We start from the raw sequence: 17044 nt of genomic DNA, 5'->3' as shown, positions 1-17044 counted from the left end.
GACAGACTTCCACAGGATAAATGTATCTCTGCTGGCAGGGAGCTTTCAAGTTGTAGAAGTTAGATTTCTCCTATGAATCATAATTATGTGACTAATTAAAAGGTGTTAGAGGCATTTTGCTAAAGTTATTACAAGGCGTTAAAAATAGTTTGAGGCCAACACAGGCCACATTCAAAGCAGCAACTGGCTGCCTACTTTTCATAGGTGTGCAGTGTTTAGGGTTCTCGATACATGACAGCCTGTCTAGGTTTCACTAAGCAGTTGATAACCTTTCAGCTGCACATTTACATGTCGTGAAACATGATCAACATTTCATGAAGTAAAGAAAAAGACCCAGTTGTTGAAAGATGTAGCATTAATTTCTCTGTGGCTCAGACTACAGAATATCAATAATCACATTTTAATGCAGCAGGCAGGTGGTGCAGTGGTTCACATTCTGTGCAGTGTTTGCATGTTCTCCTTGTGTGAGCGTGGGTTTTCTCCGGGTACTCTGGGTACTTTCTCCCACAGTCCAAACTGTCTTTGGACTGAACAGGCCGTGCATCTCACGAATTTAGCAAACAATAGGAGACTGTCTGTGTCAGAAGCGTTCTTACCTTCTGTAAATGCTAAATTTGGTTTAGGCAAAGAGTGGTGCCCAGATAGAGTGGGCAGGAAGCAGGGCATGACTTAGGTTACGCCGCAGTTACATAACAGGTTCATAATTTGGTCATAAACAAGTCTTGAGTCTAGTCTCTTGCCCTACCTTGACTTTGTCTGACAATTTCAGCACCACCCTTATGGACAGAAGTTCCCAAATCTCATTATATCTACAGCAAGGCATATTTGTTGCCTTCTTCATGTAAATTACCCTTCTTATTCACCCGCGGATGTTTGTTTTCTACGGCGAGCTGCATGACAGAAACGTCATCAACACGCCCTCTCGCTTGCTGATTATTGTATAGAGAAATTACCTGCTCTACTCACACATGGGCTCAATAGGACATTAGGTGGACCTTGTTCTATGGAGCAGGTAGTCGGTTTACTGTCCGATCAAACTGATTCGGACATTTGCATTCTTACATACAGCTCCATCGGGTAATGTCTAAATAATGCAGAAAACGATGGAATATCACGATCTCTCTAAGATTCAACAAGTTTAACGTCTTGTCTCTACAACACATAATAAAATGCACAACTAACTTTGAAACTGAAAAACAAAATTACCGAAACTACAGACATTGTCACAGTTGCAGACACCCACAAGAAGCCCCAAGGCCAGACTACAAATGTTTCCATTAGCTCCATTTCCAACAAAAACTCTCAACAGAAGTATGCCCCCCCATTGAGTGGAGATTGTGCCAGTTATTTTTTTAAAACTTGTAACGCTCCTTTCTGTTATACATTCAAAAAACTTGTGGAAGATATTCGGAGACTGAAAACCACACTGATAACTAATTTATAAGAGCAGATCTGATCACTGAGCACTGATCAACAGTTCCAGCCTTGAACACTGATACTTCTTTCAGGATATAGCAACTTAAAAAGACCACAACCTGGATTCTGCTTTAGGGTGACTTTTCCCTTTAAACAACAAGAATTGGAGTACCTGGGGTGACAAAGTCTCCTAAGCTAAACCATTCAGGTGGGTGCCTCCACTCCAACATGATCAGCCAACACACACCTTAAACACTTACACACTTTTTCCACAATTATCTACTAAACATTGCAACCTAACCAGGGTGAAGTGTGTTAATGTGTGCATGAGTGTGTGTGGTACTTACACATTGTGGAGGACACACCATCCACAGTGAGGGTCTCTGGAGCCCAAACACTCCCCACAAGTGGTGTACTGCTCGCAGCTTTCCACTGGAACTCTCACCACCTAGGGAGACAGAGAGAGGGAGGGAGAGAAGGGAGATGATGAAGAAATAATTATCCTCATTGTAATCAAAGTCGTAAAAACGAGCGGTATAGTGTGCTGGATGGAGAGGAACATTTCACAGCTTATCAGACTGATTCAAGTCAGCAGACAGTCAGAGTGTGTGTTTGTGTCTGTGTGTACGTTCCTGAGATTGAAAGAGAGCTCGTCTGTGAGAAGTGTGTGTCTTTGTGCATGTGTGTGTTCCAGTGAACGATTCCGGTCCAGTGGTGTGTGACAGCCTCCAGTGAAGCGTGTAGAGGAGAGGCCTCGCAATGCATGCTGGGACACCTGACAGGTGGTCGTGGCAACGTTGCTGTGATTGACAGGTGACCTCAAAACCAATGGGAGGCAGAGGAGCAGAAGGACAGAACCCTAGTGTGCTTGTGTGTGTGTGTGTGTGTGTGTGTGTGTGTGTGTGTGTGTGTGTGTCTGTACACATATAAGAGCCAGTGAGTGGATTAAAGTGTCTGTACAGAGCCTGTGCAACAAGACCTTAGTGCATCTATGTGACAAGACTCGGTCTGTGTGTGTGTGTGTGTGTGTGTGTGTGTGTGTGTCAGCCATCCACAGCCACACTGGATGTACGAGCTTGGTGATAGGCTGCAGATGTTGCCTAAGAAACGAGATCAAGTGTTTAAGTTAGCCCTCCATTCCTGCCACAGGTGATGACAGACAGTTCACAACATGGCCGCAATGGGTCTGAAAGTGTGTGTGTGTGTGGATTTCAAGATATTCACGAGAGATGTGTCTGTGTTTAAGTGTGTGACAGACAGATTGCTAGCATATGTGTGGAATGCTGGTGTGCGACAAAGTAGGCACGTGTGTTTGCGGGTAAGTGTGTGCACATGTGCTGAAAGTGTCAGTCCCACATTCAACTTTTCTTCACCAACGGGCCCCAAGTTGATGAGTCGCTTGATCCCTGTTTCATGATGTGTGTGTGTGTGTGTGTGTGTGTGTGTGTGTGTGTGTGTGTGTGTGTGTGTGAATGTATCAAATTGCCACAGCAGGCTAGTTTTAAATCATGCAGCACAGAGTGAGCCGGCTGATCAGTAAGTAACAGCATTTAACAACCCTTCCCTTGGGTAACACTATTATAGCACGGACACACACACAGATTTAACCATGAGAACCCAGGCCAAGTGGTATGTGGGGACTTAGTAGTGTCTAGCCCAGTGGGGGCCGACTTTTTATGAGGTTGGGATGGGAGAGGTGACACAGAGAGATGTATGGAGGAACACAAGAAAAGAAAAACATATGGCAGAAGGGAAGCGGAGGCCTGAGGTGAGAGATAAAGCCGGTTAGCTGCAGGACAGAAACCAGGCAGACAAAGGAGCGCAGCACTGAAATATTAAACTGGGGCTGGGATTCCTCCGTGAGCTTTAAGTACAACACAGATATGAGATAGATATGACATGGTGGAACTCATTTATGCTCTGAAATGCCTTGTATCAGACTGGCCTTGGGGCTTTTTGACGGAACAGCTCAAGCAGAGGGCAGATGGACAAAAACACTTGACAGTGTGTGCCACTAATCCCCCTTTTCTTCCTTTCCTTTATTTCCTTCTTTTTATACATTTGGTTATTTCCATCACTCTCTACGTTCCTTCTGCTTCATTCCCTGCCCCACCATCTTCTCTTCAAGATTCATCGCTCTTCGAGCATGTCATTCATTTGCTCTACAGACCTCAGTACAGTAGCTTTCTGGCTGGCTAGCTGCCCAGAGAAAGAAAGACGAGCAGTGGTAGGGAAGAGAGGGAGGTGGTCATCTCCTGGAAGTGCGGGCTGGATGGATGAATGGAGGGAAAGAGAGGTGTAATGGAAGACACACACGGGGCGAATCGACGAGGACATTGTGCTGAGTAGATGGGATATGGTGGCAGACGGCTGCTATGTGTCATTGTCAGAACGAGTGTGAGTCTCGTTTTCATCTGAAAGGAGAGCTGAAAGAAGGATTGAACAAGGGATTGGTGTGTCTTAGATAATAAAAGGATGACAGAGGGGAAAAATGAGTGTGAATGGATGAGCAGATAATGGAGAGGTGGATGAGGGGGAAATCAGCTATAGTTGAGGATATGTGATTGGACACCTTGGGAGAAAGGAATCATTACAGGATGTCTTTCAAATAGTTTATGATTTAACAAAAAAATGAAGAGAAGGAGCGAGAATGGCCTGTTCTTCATATTATCATGGACGCAAACCAATTCCTCCTCTCTTCTCCATAAATCATTATGACTGTGATTAAGGACAATGGTCCACATAAATCAAACTAACACTATGGGCCCTTGGTGAGCTAGCATAACCTTATCACTGCCCTGTGTAATGATAGATGCGTTCTATTGTTCACAATTGTTTCTGCACTAGTACTAGTGAAGACACTATAGGCTCCATTCAGTGGGAGTGGCACACAGCTGTTGATGAGGTAGGAGGCCATGATGGTTGTTTTTCCCAGTGGCGATATAAAATGTTTTACTGGAGCCGGGAATGAACTTGTATAACCGCATGTAGATCCAAAAAAATGTGCCTGCGTGTGTGTTGCGAATACTGCTTACCCACAGGAACACATATACACACTCCCTCGCTGTCTCCCTCTTTCTGTCTCTCCTGATGGCTCTTTTAATGAAAGCCAATTCCCGACAGTGTGCCACATTACTCCTTTAAATGACCTTATAAACCAAGCCCGCCATCTCCTCTCTCTTGCCATCTCCTTATTTACAATAGCATCTGATGCTGTAACTCAATTCTCTTTCCCTCGCTCTCTCTTCCTGTGTTGTCAGCCCTTCTACCCTGACCATATCGCAATGCCATGACATCTCCTTTCTGCTATAAACTTTCCACCTTTCCTCTCCAATCTGTTTTTACAGAGCGCTATCACCTGCCTTTAAACGTCCTGCTAACAGGCTTTGTGACGGTCACCCCCAAAACCCAGAAGACCTGTAAAGCTTTCAGCGCGGCTTTTCATTGGTTGTTAAATCTACAGACATAAAAGGGATCGGCCTTGTTGCGGCTTCCTTTTTTTAACATTCAAACACAGGGGGAGTCTACAGTGGAGGAGAGGAGAAGGGGGTGGCGTAGCGGCGATGTCTACCAGAAGAGAGCCTCTTTTGTGGGTTACACTGTCTGGGAGCCAAGAGGAAGAAATCACAGTTTATTTTCAGTTATTTTTAGATATCTGCATGAGACTCTGCATCATAAATTAGTAACGCCTGTGCCTCCTTGAACAGCCGCTGAACCTCTTTTGCTTAACACTTAACCTCATATGGCTCTCCTGCAGCTCAGGGACAAATAGTAAGGCAAATCTGGTTTTAACTGGGGAGCTCCCAAAGGTCAAAGTGCAGGAAAGAGCGCACATTTACAGTCAGCTTTCCATATACATATTTAAGAAAACTGCTTGTATTTGGGAAAAACAATCATGTGTTCAGTTTCCAGGGAAGAATTCTGAGAAATCTCATAAACTTGTGGCTCTTTTATTGCTCCTCTCCTTTCATCCAAACCTTACTCTGTAATCGTAACTAGCCGTGGTTGAGCAGAATAGAAATTCAGAGGACTCCAATTTAAACTAAAAGTTTGATTCAACCAGTGGCTAACAGAGGGAGCAGACAGGAAGAAGAGGAGAGGTTACACCTGTCATCATCCTCCATTGCACCCTCTCTGTAACCCCACATTAACCACACCTACATTATTTTCAATAACCGTCAATCATCTTCCATCTTCTTGGGGTTTAATCTGTGCTGGCAGTGAACAGCCATGTGCATGAAACTAAAAAAAAAAATAAAAAAAAAATAAATAAAAAAAAATCAATATCTACCAACATGAATGCCCCAGATTACAGAGGATGTCACAGAGAAATAGAAATAAGAAGACACACTGGACTCATTTGTAAAGGTAACTGAGGTCCTAAATGTGTTGTGGCTATCACTGACTGTGCTTTATCTGCTTTGGCATCAGTGTGTCATGCTTATGATTAATTATTAGAAATTGGGAGTTCACCCAAAGCAGTGGTCCCATCTATCCCTTAGGCATAGTGCAGAAACGTGTCTCTCAACAGGGTGTCCTTGTAGATGAGCGAGTTCTTCCAGTGCTGGAATACCTGCTCAGGGGGTGTTGTATCAAAGGGTGGGTTAGCATGTGTGCATTGACTGGATTGTAAGGGGCTTAGGAGATCAATGACTGGCTAGGAGCTCTATGTGTTGACTGATTGGAGATAAGCAGCAAAGCAAACAAGACTCGCAGGCTCCGAAAAGGAGGAAGAGGCGCTGAAGGACGGGTGAAGAGTAGGGAGGATGGGTGGAGGTTGTGTAGTCGAAGAAATGAAAAGTGAGAAACAGCAACCGCATCGTTGTGTCCCATCGAAAAATCATCTGCTGTCACATTCAATTTGCCGAATGGTGTCCTAATACTAAATGGCTGTTACACTGCAGAAGATGTTATTGACAGATGTGGCCATTGTGGTCAACTCAAATTGTTTGCTGCAGACCTGTTTTAGTGAATTAGGTCTTTATGTGTCAGTGGAAGAAAATAGTACCCGCTGTGAAAGCTGTAATCTCTTGTTTTCTCTCTCAAAACTCGCTCCCTGCAGTATGTTTTGCGCCCACTGCCCTTCCTGCCTCCCTCGCTATCTTTATCTCTCTCATATTGTGTTTTTTCTTTCTGCTGTTTCTCCCTCCTGATGAGCCCTCCTTCTCTTTCGCCTCTTTAATTTATCTTTTTATCCTCTTTCTCCTGCACTGGGCTCAATTATTCATCCGTTCCATTGTTTTTCTTTCTCCTGAAATACTGTTTTGATCTCTTCTTCTATACTCCATCCTGGTGAAAGCAAGAGGCAGATCAAACAGCTTATTTATTTGTCCTTTGTGTGTGCACATATCGTGAGTTCAAGGCCAATAAAGTTGACAACTCAAATTCCCTTTTCCTAAGAGACCGCTACGAGACAACATGTATACAGTACACACACAGGGTACACACCGTAAGACTACAGCTTAAGAAGTGCTTCTTGATGTATATGTGCATTTGTTAGCACTTTAAACTAATTTAAAAGTTCCTTGAAGTAAATTTTAGAACTTCTGAAAAGCATCTAATCAAGGGCCAAACAAATTTTAAGTGGTGAAGTAATATCACCTGCCAAAATCACCTCAAGAAAAAATGTTTATCTTTTTCCAACAAAAATATAAAGAGTAATAAAAGGGATATAGTGCAACAGTTGGGACTAGCTCCACAAACAAAATAAAAAGAAAACTGAGAGTGAGTAAAGGAGACAAACGGAACTTTGAAAAATAAAGATGTGAGACCTCATCACTCATCGCATGGACATTCCCATTAACTCTTCCAAAGAGAGCTAATCTCCAACTACAGGTCAATACACTTTCTCACTCTTTGTGTAGCCATTTGTCCATAATACTCCCTGTCCCTCATGAGACAGAGAGAGCCTGATAGAAAGAGAGAGGAGAGAGAAAGTGGAATGAGAGAGTAAAAGAGGGAAAACTGAGACAGAGACAAAAGACAAGACGGAGATTGAAAAACTGCAGAAAACAAAGAATTGGAACAAAGAGACTGTAGAGCGAGAGGAAGGGAGAGAAAGAGGTAAATGTGACCAGCTAAGGTAGACAGGCCTAGGGGTCTTCTAATTAAGTGAGGATGGGAGAGGCCGGCGGCCTGGTAAATGACTCTGTCACTTTAGTAAATGGACTTGGTGAGGAGTGAGGAGCCACACAGCTGGCATTTCCATTAGCACTGCCAGGCGACCCACCACCATATACACAGACTGAGGGAAGCAGAGGAGAGAAAGCGAGGGGAAAAAGAGGACAAATGCTGCTTTTCTTTATTTTGCTCTCACAGAAGTCGTCATATGAAAGCAATGCCTGGTAGGTGTGTGGATAGATAGTGATTGTGGAGAGCTGGCGAAGAACTGAGCAGAGTAAACAAAATCTGTCTGATTGACTTTGTGCTAATATGTATGCTGTCATTCAAAATTACTGCCGGCAAGTTTTACAGAAGCTCTTGAAATACTACAATGGGTAAATTGCAAATTACAGAGAAACTGAAACAAATTAACATGAATTTGAACAAAGCTACAACAAAAACAAATCTTTACGACGTGAAAACAGTCAGATCTGATCAATCATCGTCATGCTGATGCTGCCATATTTCTTGATTACACCAAAGGAAGAAAATACTTTATAAACTAATACAAATCCATGATTCATGTGGGAGACAGATAATTGACTTTGGTCTAATGGTTATTACTAGTGCTGCAACAATTAGTCAACTAATCAATATGCCAGAAAATTAAAGGGGTAGTACAGCAATTTAGTGCTGCAGAATGGTCAAAGCTGATGTAGCAGAAGAAGAGATGTCCTCACCTTTAGTCCATGGATCAAGCTTTAAACATGCTGGATCTTACATTTCCCACAATGCAACTTCCTCTGTCATTATTTTCTTTTCACCAGGTAAATGGCAAAGTCTTTCTAGCTCCATACTACCAGTTTTGTAATGCAAGCTTTTCATGAGACGATGCAATTCTCTGAGCCTGAGCAAAGACAACAGCTTTAGAACATGAAAGCCAAAGACCAAACACCTGTTTTCACAGGCTGATTAGTACTCCTCATGGCAAGTAAATCGATCCTTATATTTCAAATGGCGGAATGACCCTTTAGTCTTTAACAAATTTGATCAATCACTTAATTATCAATCAAGCAAAAATATCAAACTTTTGCCTGTTCCAGCTTCTGAATCTGAAACTGAGGGTGTGTTCCGAATCACACACTTTTTCTTTTTACTTTTAGTAGATACTGCAACTTTGATCCTCTTGCTTCTATATCAGTTACCTTGGAGATAAACCAACGCCACTTGCCGAGTGCGCCAGAGATGGAGATCAACCCGGAGAGCACTGCTCTTGTTACCTTGCAATATATGTAGCTTAACTTAAAAGTTATAACTGCACAGATTGTAGATTCTAACATATTATATTTGCAACAGTGAAATTACATCTGCAGTTCTCTGTTGTTGTCATTTTCGTAGTTACGTCCTTTTGTTGTTTTTGATCTTTCCGATAGTTTTGATTACTTAATTAATATTCCTTTCATTACTATTCAACTGGTCATCAGTCACTTGAATGCGCCATCACCCATCAGCACTCCAGCTGTCATCTGTTTGCATGGTGGCTTGCATAATGCAAAATTGTACCAGATTTAGTAGAACATCCTTGTATTTGGCATACTGCATTTGACATATTATGTACTGGGACATGCTATATCTTTTTCTGGCATACTGTATAGTATGGTAGCATGGGTATTGGAACACACAGTAAGTCTGTTTAGATTTTAGACTGTTGGTTGAACCAAAACAAGAAATTTGAAAAAGTGTATATATATATATATATATATATAATTTTTTTCACATTTTATACAGAAAGATTCACTGACAAACATATTAACAACTCAATAAATACTGAAAACAATAATGTAAAAAAATGTCTTTCCAGCTGTATTCATCTGTATCAGTATCTGTCTTTTTCTGATTTCTGAGTGACTGGAAGAAAACTTGCCATTCTGCTTTTCCGCTTTGCGTTTTCCCTATTTGATACTTCATAACTGGGTCTGATGAGGCCTGCTGTGCATGAATTTGAAAAGAAATTTGACTCAAATTCAAAACAATTCTCTGTGCTGTCATGCATGAGCGACACTTCATTGTTCTACCAAGTGTGGCTGGTGGTTGCAGCACGGGGCTGAGTACAACGATGTGTTACTCGGAGCGGCTCCACGGGCTATGCCAGCTTTTTGATTGGCCTCATCCAATGACAATCAGTCAGAGCCACATCTTTCCGCCCCAATCACTGTCAAGCAACAGGAGGACCGATTGTACAGCCGATTGATAGTGATTGAGAAGAAAGGAGAGGAGGGGGAGATGGGGGGAGAGAGAAACCATTAACCTCGCTATCCGTCTCGCCCTCTTTTCTAACCCTATCAGTCTGCTCTATCACGCCATCCTTTGGGAAAAGACGGCGGAGTAAAACAGAGAGAGATGAGAGAAAGACAGAGCTATCTAGTGACAGCTAGACTTCCATTAGGACTGATAGCATCACGCCAAAGACAAGTGTCTGAGCACACTTTTCTGATGGGGCATGCACACATTCTATCAAGTACACACTTTTTTTTTTTAAGGGAAAAATCACAGGAGAGAATGATATGACAGGAAAGACGGAAGTGAAAGAAAAGGCAGGAAACACAATTAAGAGAAAATGAGAGAGAAGTGAGGCTAATGATAGGATCTTGGTCAGTCTCCTAACATATCTGTCACTGGTAGAGGGAATTAGCATCACTTTTCTCAGTGTTTTTTTCATTCTCCACTTTCATCATGTCACAGACAGGATGGGGAGTAGGGCTGCAATTAACAATTTATCTGCACATTATTTTCGATTAACCATTTTATTTTTTTCACCTCTCTTACAAATTTGATTGTTTTTATACATACACAATGTAGTACCTAGCAAATGTATCCTTATACAACGCTTGGTATGATATATTACGAAAAGTTAATACACACAGTTTATATATCTTACAAATTAGTGCCATGACATCTTGAACAGTAGTATCCCTGCCGGTCAGGTCTGGTTAAGGAAAAGAATCGTGGTTGGGCATCTTCACGTAATGTTACACAACGTGAAGACGTAGCAACGTGATTTTATGTGCAGAACTTGAAATAACTCAACTTTGACTTGTGGTTTCACACAGGACACAAACCCTGGTCTCCTGGGGCAAAGTCCTGTGTTTGTCTGACAAATCCATCATCCCAACTTTCCTCCCTATGCAGACTTCATTTGTCATTATACTACCTTCCCCCACTTCTTCCTTCACTCTTGTCATATGATGGAGAAAAGCCTGCGGTGCATAAGTCACATGAGCACAACCTACTGGCTCAAAATGATGTAGGTTACATATGAAGTATGATCTGTGAATGAGAATAGCCTGACCCAACTGACAGTGCAGACATTTGCCATTACAAAAGAGGACACCAGGGTCTATAAATGTGGACATCTACATTGATGTGAGTGTCGGTGTGATTTACAGTTATGTGTGTGTGTGTGTGTGTGTGTGTGTGTGTGTGTGTGTGTGTGTGTGTGAGATCAGTCTTGTGCTGAGGAAGGTGCTATAATGGTTTGAACTCTTGTAATTGAGTGCCATATACCGACATGGCTATGCCACCAACCACACCAGCACTTCTCCCTTATAGTCACTGTACTCACGTCTTCGCCTCGCTGCACCAGGTCTATTAACATTTACATAACAATGACCACCTCCTTGCTCAAAGTCTGCGTGTGTGTGTGTGTGTGTGTGTGTGTGTGTGTGTGTGTGTGTGTGCGCGCGTGAGCACGGGCCATCCTGATGTGTCAGTGGTTGGTGTGTAGGACACGTAAGTACTCATTCAAGCTTTACACTGTCAAGTCAGTGAGTGGAAAAGATGAAGCTGAAGTTGCGCTCATAAATCTAAATGAACAGGTCGGGCGCTCGGTGGGCTCAGCAGCTGAGGGAATCTCAAGAAAATAAATCAATAACTAAAAAACTGGTGGGGAAAAGTTCCTCCTCTTCTAAATCTGTTCAAGCATCACATTTCCTGCATGCTACACGTTCGATCTGAGCGAAAAACTAAGTGTCAGCCAACAATAGCTGCTGCTTAAGCACTGCATTATGCACTTGTTAACTTCGGGAGTTCCTCAGTCGGCCAGAGTTTGATGAATTATGGAAAATTAATCTTTGAGCTACTTAGAACTGACTGATTAGCTGTATCCAGTTCACTAAAATGTCAGTCTTGATTGATACAACCAGCTGCTTATTATGTGTGTTGTCAGTCTGTGCTAATGTGTTTGCTAACGAGATTGGCAGCGAACCAGTAATATGTGAATGTAAACAGATCGACACAAACACACACACAGAGGATTGATGTCTGACGAAACCCTATGGGTAAGATATTACTTAATGAGGCCTTGTTGAGAGAGCCAACAACACAAGACAGACCATTGTTTGCTGTTGTAGGGACTCAAACCAGCATCTTGTGAATGGCCCAAGAACTTTGAGTGTGTGTGCATGAATACGGATTCCTTGGAGGGATGAGAGTCTTGGTGAAATGTGGAGGGGGAAATCTCTTTCAAATGCTGAATGGAAAGTCAGACAATGGTGTTAGCCCACACGCACAACATACACTCTCACACGCACAAATGTACTGTATGTCTGAATGCTGAGTGTGTGTGCAAATGCAGATTGAAAGACATGCAGATGTGGCTGAATCAATGCAGGAACACATGAGCCATCACTTGTACAAAATGCGATTGAGATATACATCCTTTTATGTGCTCACACACACACATATACACACACACACACACTCGCACATGCTTGACACTTGAACAAAGGTTGTCTCATGCATACACATAATACATAATTTCTCTCCACTTTTATCAAGCTCTCCAAGTCCTTCTCGTCTGTTTCCAGGACGCTCCAAACACAGTCCCTCATCCCACACCGGAGGAGATGAATATTCATGATTCAGCAATTAGCCAGCACCGCACTCCCCGCCGCTATCATATGCATGGCTGCCATCAAAGACACAAGGATGTGCGTGTCCGTATGTGCATGACACTGCGAGGCTGAGTGTGTGTACAAAGACAGCAAGAATGGCAGCTGTGACATCAAATTCAGTCAGAGCTTTCTACCTTTTTGGCTATAAAACTGAAAAGGGAAATGATTTGATGATGGAAAGTCTTGACTGAGCCAAGACGCCCTGCGATGATTTGCCACAGAGCAGTTTTTGCACAGAAGAGAGGTGCTTCAAAAAGTTAGCCAAGATTGACAATGTTCTTAGCGAAGCTTTGCACAGTTTTTTGAAGAGAAAAACACAACTTTACTTCATGAAGTTGCTAATCTGAGAACAGGTATTTCCTCGTTTGCTTGCATAAACACAAACGAGCACACGACAACAGACAAATAAATACAACATCAGCTGCAGTCCAAAATAAAATGATCTAAATTTCCTGTAAAAACATATTTGTCTCATCAAATACACACACACACACACAAGCACACACATATATAAACACACACACATACACAGCAGGCTGTTCTCGCCTGCTGTCATATCCTCCATTGATAATAATGACAGTGATGAATATAGCTGGAACAGAGCGAGTCATAAATCACTGGGCCTCGCCCCTAACTCTGACTCACCGCCCGGGCCTTCATTTGTGTGTGTGTGGGTGTGTGTATGTCTGTGTGTGAGAGAGAAGGGGGGATAGAGAAGGGAGGACTTGTCGTGGGCTACGCATCAGTGGATATGTCCAGTGACACCTTAATGTGCTTGGCTTGTCTGAGGAACCCCGCAGGCAACCAGCTATACACACACACATACACTCTCTCTCGCTCTCTCTCTCACACACACACACACACACACACACACAGTTGTCTATTCACGGGATGAGAGCAGGGCTGTGTGTATCTATTTCGTAAGAAAACGGGGAAAAGGGAGCATTGGTTGCATTCCTCATGCAAGCTTACTGGTGCGTTTTTGTGTATGTGTGTGAGTGTGTGTGCTACAGCAGCACGCTGCTCCAGCTCAAAACCAGCCTCCCACCACCATCAATTCCACAATTTTCCACCTCTGCCTCCTTTAAGAAAGAGACCAAGTGTGTGTGAGTGTGAGAGAGGGAGAGGAGAAAAGAGGGGCGCAGCAGCGATAGTGAGAGATCATTAAAAACATGGGAATGGGATCAGTAGAAGGCAGTTGAGAGGGGAGGACTCAATTTGGGCTTAGATGGAAACATGGGAGCGTGTGTGGGTGAGTGTGTGTGGCAGACGAGGCATGGATTTATAAAAGTAGGGATGGGGGGGGCATAGTGGGATAGATGGAGGGCAGAGGGATAAAGATGAGGGTAGGACGGAGGGCGAGAGAAGGGAATTGCCCCCTCTAGTCATTAGTGCTGGAAGGGGGGTTTAGCTGGAGGTCTGGCAACCGCAGCCCCCCGTTCTGCTTAACCCGAGCCTGCTAACCATTAATGGGGATCAAACACACAGCGAGATGAAGGTGTGTGTGTGTGTGTGTGTGTGTGTGTCAGACAGAATGTGCATAACCGTGATGGGGAGGAGTTCTGAAGAACAGGGCATAATGGGAGGTGGATGGAGACGGAACATCCTTGAGTGTGAATGGTTGTAAGGGTGTGTGAGCCAGAGCACACGTTCTTGTCTTGTACTTGTGTCTATACGTAAAAATGTGTATGTGTGTCCCCCCCATGCTCTTAGCTGCTCTAGCTGCCAAGATAAAGTGGAGCAGGCCACCAAGTCACAGAGACACTCACACAAAACCTAACGCCAACTGTGTGTTCCTCCACCTTCATCTCTAAATTATGGCTACCATGCTCCCAGCTGTCTGAAATATACAGTATATGTCACACTAACAGTCTTCAAAACCCACAACTGCATCATAAAATAATCCAGTGGCACTTCAAATCTCTCTACTAACTCCTCCTAACTCCTGATGACTGAAGCCACATGCAAAATTATCCACAGGAACATGCTTCCATACAGTACTGCTGAAAAAAGTATCAATCCTTAAAAATGAGGGCCTGTTTAAATCCATTTATGGCTATGAGAGTGGAGAAGGGGGTTATGCACATGCACCCAGTTTTACTAAACTGAACCATGCTGAACACACACCTTTAAAAAATCTCATGAAAAAGAATGTGTATGCAGATTTTTGTCTGTGGTATGTCAGTTTTAGTAGTAAATCTACACAGTTTTGTGCATGTGGCTCCAGAAGTGATATGTTTGACACTTAGCAGTGACCACTATGCCTGGGTATGGCACAGCAATACATCTTCTGAGTCCTAAATGAAGCACCTGACTCTAGGAATGCAGCGATCCAATACTGAAATGGGATTTTTGAGCCAATCCTGACTCAAATAGTTGGATCTGGGACGATGAGGCCATGCTAATCCTATTGATTCTGTCTACATCTGAGTTGCCTGCAATTTGATCTCTTTGTATGCAACTGTTGTGTTTTAAACAGGGATTTTAATTTCTGTTTATCTTTTGACCAATTAGTCGCATTTCAAAAGTTTGCACTTGAACTCTAACTCCTGTCAGACTTTGTTTTTTTAACTGCTGTTGCTCAATTTATTATTTCAATAACAAATATTAATTCAGTAAATGTATGTCTATGTATTTATTTGTTATTTTGTTCTACAACGTTAAGAAATCAATGTTTAAGTCAAAGCTGATGTTGGCTTACACATAACAGAATGATCCCAGTCACCTCCACACATTGAGGCACACAGCTTATTAATTACACTGGCACCTGATCGGCACTTTTTATCAGCCAGTAACCAAAGCCCAGGTATTAGTATCAGGACTGAAAAAGTTGATTGATGCATCTCTATCAAAAACTGGTATCAAAAGCTCTTTCAAATTCTCAGTTACATTTTCTTTGATCACATGTTTCCAGAGTTTTACTTTTCTGATTTTAGACCATTTAACTTTGGCTCTTTGATGTCTGCTTGTGTTAAGACAACACTAAACAAGAATGGACTGAGGCATCATTAGTTTTAGCAAGCGTTACTGAAACTCACGTATGATACTGGTAGCCACACTGGGAAATTTCAAACAATACCCAGTCCTACAGTAGTTTATGTGGAATACAAAAAGTGTATTACATTTACCAATTTAATTACGGCAGCTCCAGACATGGAACGCTGGCCTTTGGCAAAAAAAAAAGAGCAAAACAGGAAAGAAGATTTTATTTAATGGGCTTTGGTTTAGCAGGCTGCAGAACTGACTCGCCTAGCCTCAAACACCTTTCACAGAGCAGACCTCAGACACATATCTCAGGCTTTTTAATCAGACAATCTTTTCCCAAAGCCCGTTTTAGATCTATTAAATTCAGACATATTCCCATCATGTACAGCTCCACTTTCCTTTCTCCCCCTCCCTCCATCTCTGCTTCCTTCACTCACCACACTAATGAGACAGAAAAACAAGGGGAGCAACTGGGCCTGGGGAGCAACAGAGATGCGACATGCTCTCCTCCGCCTCTCCCTCCCCCGCTCCTTCCTCACCCCCTCGACTCACCATCAAAGTAGACACAACCCTCACCAGCGGTGGGGCTGGTAATGACCGCGGGCACAGACACACACACACCACATGTGACCTATAACACTCCCTGTACAGTGTGTCTGTATCTAATGTCTTGATTATTAGCAAACTGTCATGGTGGTAATGTGTCTGTGTGTGGGTGTGTGTGTGTGTGTTGCTGTGTAATTACATCCAGTGGGGATGAGTTGTGTTGTGATTGTACAGTGGGTAGGAGGGTTTAGATATACAGGAACTGATGGTTAATGGGGGTGAGGTCTGCTCTGAGCAGTTGGAACCGGACTGCTGTGGTGGAAATGACTATTGAAACATGCAATACAACAGAATTATGTGTGTGTGAATGTATGTGTGTGTGTGTGTGTGTACACGCTTGTGGGTCCATCCAAATAAATATGTAACTGGAGCCATATTGTTAACAAAGCATTGTTAGTCCAGTACCTGTGGCAACTGCCATATTGAGGCATGCTGGATATGGAGGCTAATGAGGGCTACATACATGAGCTCATCATTACAGCACACATATTGCACATGTTCACCACATGGAAGAATTTTCGAAAATTTAATTCCATGTGACTTGTTGTGTAGTCAATAGGTTCCTGCGTCACAGCTGCACAGAGAGCTGTATTCTGTATATTGTGCTGTGGAGTTTTTCAAATGCATGTGTGTCTCAATATGTGCATATTTTTGTGTGCATCTCTAACACTGAACTCACCTGTCTGTCAGTCAGGGTGTAGATGTACTGCTGGTCTGGGCTGAACAGCATGTCTCTCAGTAAGGGACTTCCTCCCTCGCTTACGGTCACCTTCTCGTAGAGCACCGCTGGACGGTTGGGACTCACAGAGTTCACCAAGATCTAGAGAAAATGGTATCAGGAAACAGTTAGAAAAAGACATGAACGGTCTGTGTGTTGTATCCTGAAAGGAGGAGTATTATTAGAACTTTGTTAAATTGAAAACAATGCAGAACAGAGCGAAATACAGTTTTTGGGGCATTTGTGATGCCGAACGCGACACCCC

At 42.9% G+C, this 17044-nt stretch overlaps 1 protein-coding gene across 4 annotated transcripts in view; it reads right to left on the bottom strand.

Annotated features, from left to right (window-relative positions):
- Positions 1–17044, bottom strand: part of LOC125903882 (plexin-A1-like) — a 267206-nt gene that overhangs the window by 146758 nt on the left and 103404 nt on the right. For all 4 annotated transcript variants that reach the window (XM_049601096.1, XM_049601251.1, XM_049601175.1 and 1 more), the window contains exons 4-5: positions 16741–16881; positions 1764–1864 (exon numbers count right to left, since the gene is read on the bottom strand). In XM_049601096.1, coding sequence (XP_049457053.1) covers positions 1764–1864; positions 16741–16881 — 242 coding nt within the window. The remainder of the gene's footprint in view (positions 1–1763; positions 1865–16740; positions 16882–17044) is intronic.

The sequence above is a fragment of the Epinephelus fuscoguttatus genome, linkage group LG1 (genome assembly GCF_011397635.1).
Source record: "Epinephelus fuscoguttatus linkage group LG1, E.fuscoguttatus.final_Chr_v1".
In the NCBI taxonomy this organism is placed as follows: domain Eukaryota; kingdom Metazoa; phylum Chordata; class Actinopteri; order Perciformes; family Serranidae; genus Epinephelus; species Epinephelus fuscoguttatus.
Note: the sequence above shows the minus strand (reverse complement) of the source record. Positions and strands in the feature narration are given on the sequence as shown.